The sequence below is a fragment of the Hesperophylax consimilis genome, chromosome 1 (assembly GCF_061612785.1).
Source record: "Hesperophylax consimilis isolate HC1 chromosome 1, BYU_Hcon_1.0, whole genome shotgun sequence".
NCBI classification, from domain to species: Eukaryota; Metazoa; Arthropoda; class Insecta; order Trichoptera; family Limnephilidae; genus Hesperophylax; species Hesperophylax consimilis.
The window spans coordinates 35,392,808-35,396,597 of record NC_142836.1 but is presented as its reverse complement, the minus strand read 5'-3'; the positions used below and the strand labels follow the sequence as shown (position 1 = coordinate 35,396,597).

Here is a 3,790-nt window from a genome sequence, read left to right as displayed (position 1 = left end):
TTGACCTTGCATTTTTTGTGATACTGAAAATGCTATTATTCTTCTCTTCGTTTTGATCTACATAAATTAATATGATGGCAACCAGTGGTAAAAAGTTTAATCAAATTAAAATATCATGTGTATGAATAATAATAGCACGGATGTAAGACACTACGCCTTATTTATACGTAACACTAGCATTGGAATGAAGGCAACAAACAAATAAAGTCCCGTAAATTTTAATGTTTTTTTTTATTTACAAGCTTTTTTTTAAAGAACATTTCCTTAATACAGAAAATTTTAAAGTGTTAATAATAGGATTAAGAGCAATTCATGGTGTTTTAAAACTTTTTTCGGGATCATAAATAACAGTAAGGTACTTTCGCGAATAAATAATTTGATTCAAATGATTACTGGGGGATGGTCTGGAGGAGTCTGGCGATGGCCTCTGGGATTGGGGGAGGAGTTGGGAGGTGGTCTCCGACAGCCTGGAAGCCGTTCTCGTCGGCGATGTAATCTACACGGTACTTGATGTTGTCGGGACCGACGTACTCGTAGAATCCTGTGGCCTTGATGCCTTCTTGCTCTGAGCCGATGTTGACTAGCCTGCCTTCTTCCTCAGCCTTGATCTGGTTTTCTGTCTCATACAAGTAGTGGTAGCCGTCGGGGAGGATGTCAGTGTCCTGACGTAAGATGCGGCTGTTGGCGTCGGGGTTGTTTGAGGCGTAAGGCTTAGCGAAGTAGGCGCTATCCTGTACGGCCTGTTTGTACACGGGCTTGGGCTGGCTGTACACTACTGGGCGGTTCACATAGGCGTTGCTGTACTTGGGAGTGTACTCCACAGGCTTGGTGTAGGTGATGCTGGAAACATTAATATGGAATAAACATTCATTCTTAACCAGAAAGAGTTATTTAAAGATGGACTGAGAAAAAGCATCTTAATTAAATAGCGGGATTATTATTTGTTTTTACGTAATCTAAACGATTTTATCATTTAAAATTATTTAAGAAAACAAAGGTAAAATCAGTTATTAATAACGTAATGTCACGGCATTGAAAAGATTTTATCCGTGTTCACACAAAGAGCAACTGCGAGAGGTTAAAGAAAATAATATTTATCGGTATTTTATATTTAAGTAGAAAAAAATCACTGCGTGGTTTGACTTTATGCGGGTATAAAAATAAATAATGGCCTTCTATAAAACACAAATAATTTGAGATATTTGTCATCTACCGAATTCGTTAATACCTGCGCTTCACCAAATCACCAGGATAGAAAATATCAAGTTACGTAACATTATAAGGTGATCATATTTTGACTTAAGGTAACTTTGGTCTATGCGAAACAAAAAGACGAACAATACATCATTTACATAAGTAGCGGTGAAGTTGTTGTAAAACTAATAATGAATTAAGTGGCTACTATTAACTACATGTAAATAATAATGACTGTTACTTGTTACACAGTGTAATATTTGTACAGAGTTGACATTTATTACATGAGCTGTGGAACGATTTGCGGGCATGTGTTTCTTACATCCTACAACACCCATTCCTCTTCTCAAAAGGATCCTCCAAAAATATTCCAAAGGAAAATAACAAAATGGATGTAAAGGGTAGGTAACTCACGGTCTGTAGGCTTTGACGGATTCTCCCACGTATCTGCCGTCGTTATCGCCGCGGTAGCTGCCATCATCTCCGTACTTGCCGGGGTTGTAGGAGCCGTCATCGTCTGCGAACACCACCGCCACGAGGGCCAGAGACACCAGGAATATCTAAACAGACAAAAATGCTTTGAGTTTAAAAGCAAACTTTTGCAAATCCCGGTTGCAATATAGTTATATCCGCCATTGGTATAAAACTGAGATATTAAGGTTCAAAGTTTGAATCTCAAATAAAATACTAACGCTTGAAATTCATGAAATTGTAAATATGCAGAGAATATTGGAATTGAATTATTCTTATGTTTAAGAACATTTTACGCAATAAAGTCTGTGATATTTAGCCAAACAATTAAGTAAAAAAAAATCAGATTGAATCTTGTTGCTTTGAACATCAGCTATTTTTTGGCTTATTTTCATGTTTTTTGCAGAGTTTTAACTTTTGTTTGAATTTTTAAACTCCAACTGTTTTGCACAATTAGGGATAGTTTTAGATAAGGTTTTAAAGAGAAAATAAAAACTAATAAACTGTGTGCAAAAATGTCGCTTTGGAACAAATGTCAGAATGAACAATGTTGTACCAAGAGATCGATAATTCTAATAGTTTTGGGAAAGCATTTATTTTTCAATTTATGGGTATGTTATTAAGAATGGCAAGTCCACTCAACTTTACAACATGTAATTTACGTAATTACAAAAAAATATCAAATATAAAAAAAAAGCTTTGGCAATGTTGAAAATAAACATAATTTTCTATTTAAAAAAACGGGTTTTCCAAGTGCTTGGACTTTGCTTTGTTTCATATTAAACCCATGATATTTTAGAACCCATTAAAATAATTTATTAAGAATTTTTTTTGAATTTGTTTATAATATTAAAAAGGTTATTCAATAAAAAAGAGATTTACTAACCGGATAGAAATTCAAAATTATTGTCTAGTTGGTGAGATAATAGATACAAGTAAAATATATTGGGGTATATGATGATCTCATTACAAATTACCAATAATAATATTTCCAGTTACTTATATAAAGATAAGTTTTTAAAACGAGGTAGGTTCTAAGTTTACAAAATATATACCTGTTTGTTGTCTTTCGATCGTAAAATTACGTAAATAATGTTTTTTTTAAAGTTCTTTAGATGAGTGACCATTGATCATAAGGGATGAAAAATTTTAATTGAATAATTCGACGATTTTCCAAGAGCAACGATAAAGCCATATTAATTAGGTTGATCAAACTTAACAGTTAATCACCCAACCTATGTCCGTAATGTTTAAACGAATTGTTTTCTAGCATTGTAAAACTTATTATCACTTTATGTTAAATATTATTTTGCAGGTTGTTTTATTTGTTTCACTTTAACTTACCGATAACTTGTACATGGTTGGTTTGTTCTGGTCACTTGTACTGAAGCACAACTCGAGATAGAATGTATCTTCCTTGAAGATTACTCTGCTTTATATATCTTGATTACCTAAACTTCTGAATTAATTTTCAAGGCATTAAAATAAATAAAAAAAACGAAGCGGTTAAAATATGTAGCATGGAAATGTCCCCTGAATCGGATGTGGGTTGGATGACATTTGAAAAAACTAAAAGTTTATAGGTACAGGGTGTGTGGATTGAAATATTAGTAAGTTAACTTTTTTTATTATTAAAATAGTTATGTTTATTACAAAATAGGATGATATTTCAAATAATTTCAGTATGTAAAGAATTTTTTTTTTCAAAAATTGTTCTAGTACTCGATAAGATGAGCTCCAGGAGCTCGTTTTTATGGAAGGAATAAAAATATACAAACATAAAATAATGCTTAAAAGGCGATGTGCAAAAAATATTCAAAGTCTTGTTAAATAACTACAAACGTAATTCAACATACAAATTTATACAATCAATATTTAAATTAACTTCAAACATAATTCAATTACACAATTTTAGAGAATTAGTCTTAAAATAAGAGCCAAAGTTTTTTTTTAAATGCTGGATAGTATGAATTAACTAAACGTATTTTAAGGGTACAATATATAATTATCCAATTTCTGGCAGTTAATTTGATTTTTGAATTGTTCGTATTTCAAATTTTCGGTTACCTTAATTTTGTTTTTTGGCAATAATATATTGTACCATTGTTAGCCGTAGTCTTTCGTA

At 32.2% G+C, this 3,790-nt stretch overlaps 1 protein-coding gene across 1 annotated transcript; it reads right to left on the bottom strand.

Moving 5' to 3' along the window:
• Positions 1–212: 212 nt before the first annotated feature.
• On the bottom strand, positions 213–3,108 carry LOC149426765 (endocuticle structural glycoprotein SgAbd-2-like). The gene is made up of 3 exons (XM_089638420.1): positions 3,010–3,108; positions 1,609–1,754; positions 213–840 (listed from the first exon to the last, which is right to left on the bottom strand). Exons 1-3 carry the CDS (start codon positions 3,022–3,024, stop codon positions 390–392), a joined length of 612 nt encoding a protein of 203 aa, XP_089494546.1. The 5' UTR covers positions 3,025–3,108; the 3' UTR covers positions 213–389.
• Between the last annotated feature and the right edge of the window lie 682 nt (positions 3,109–3,790).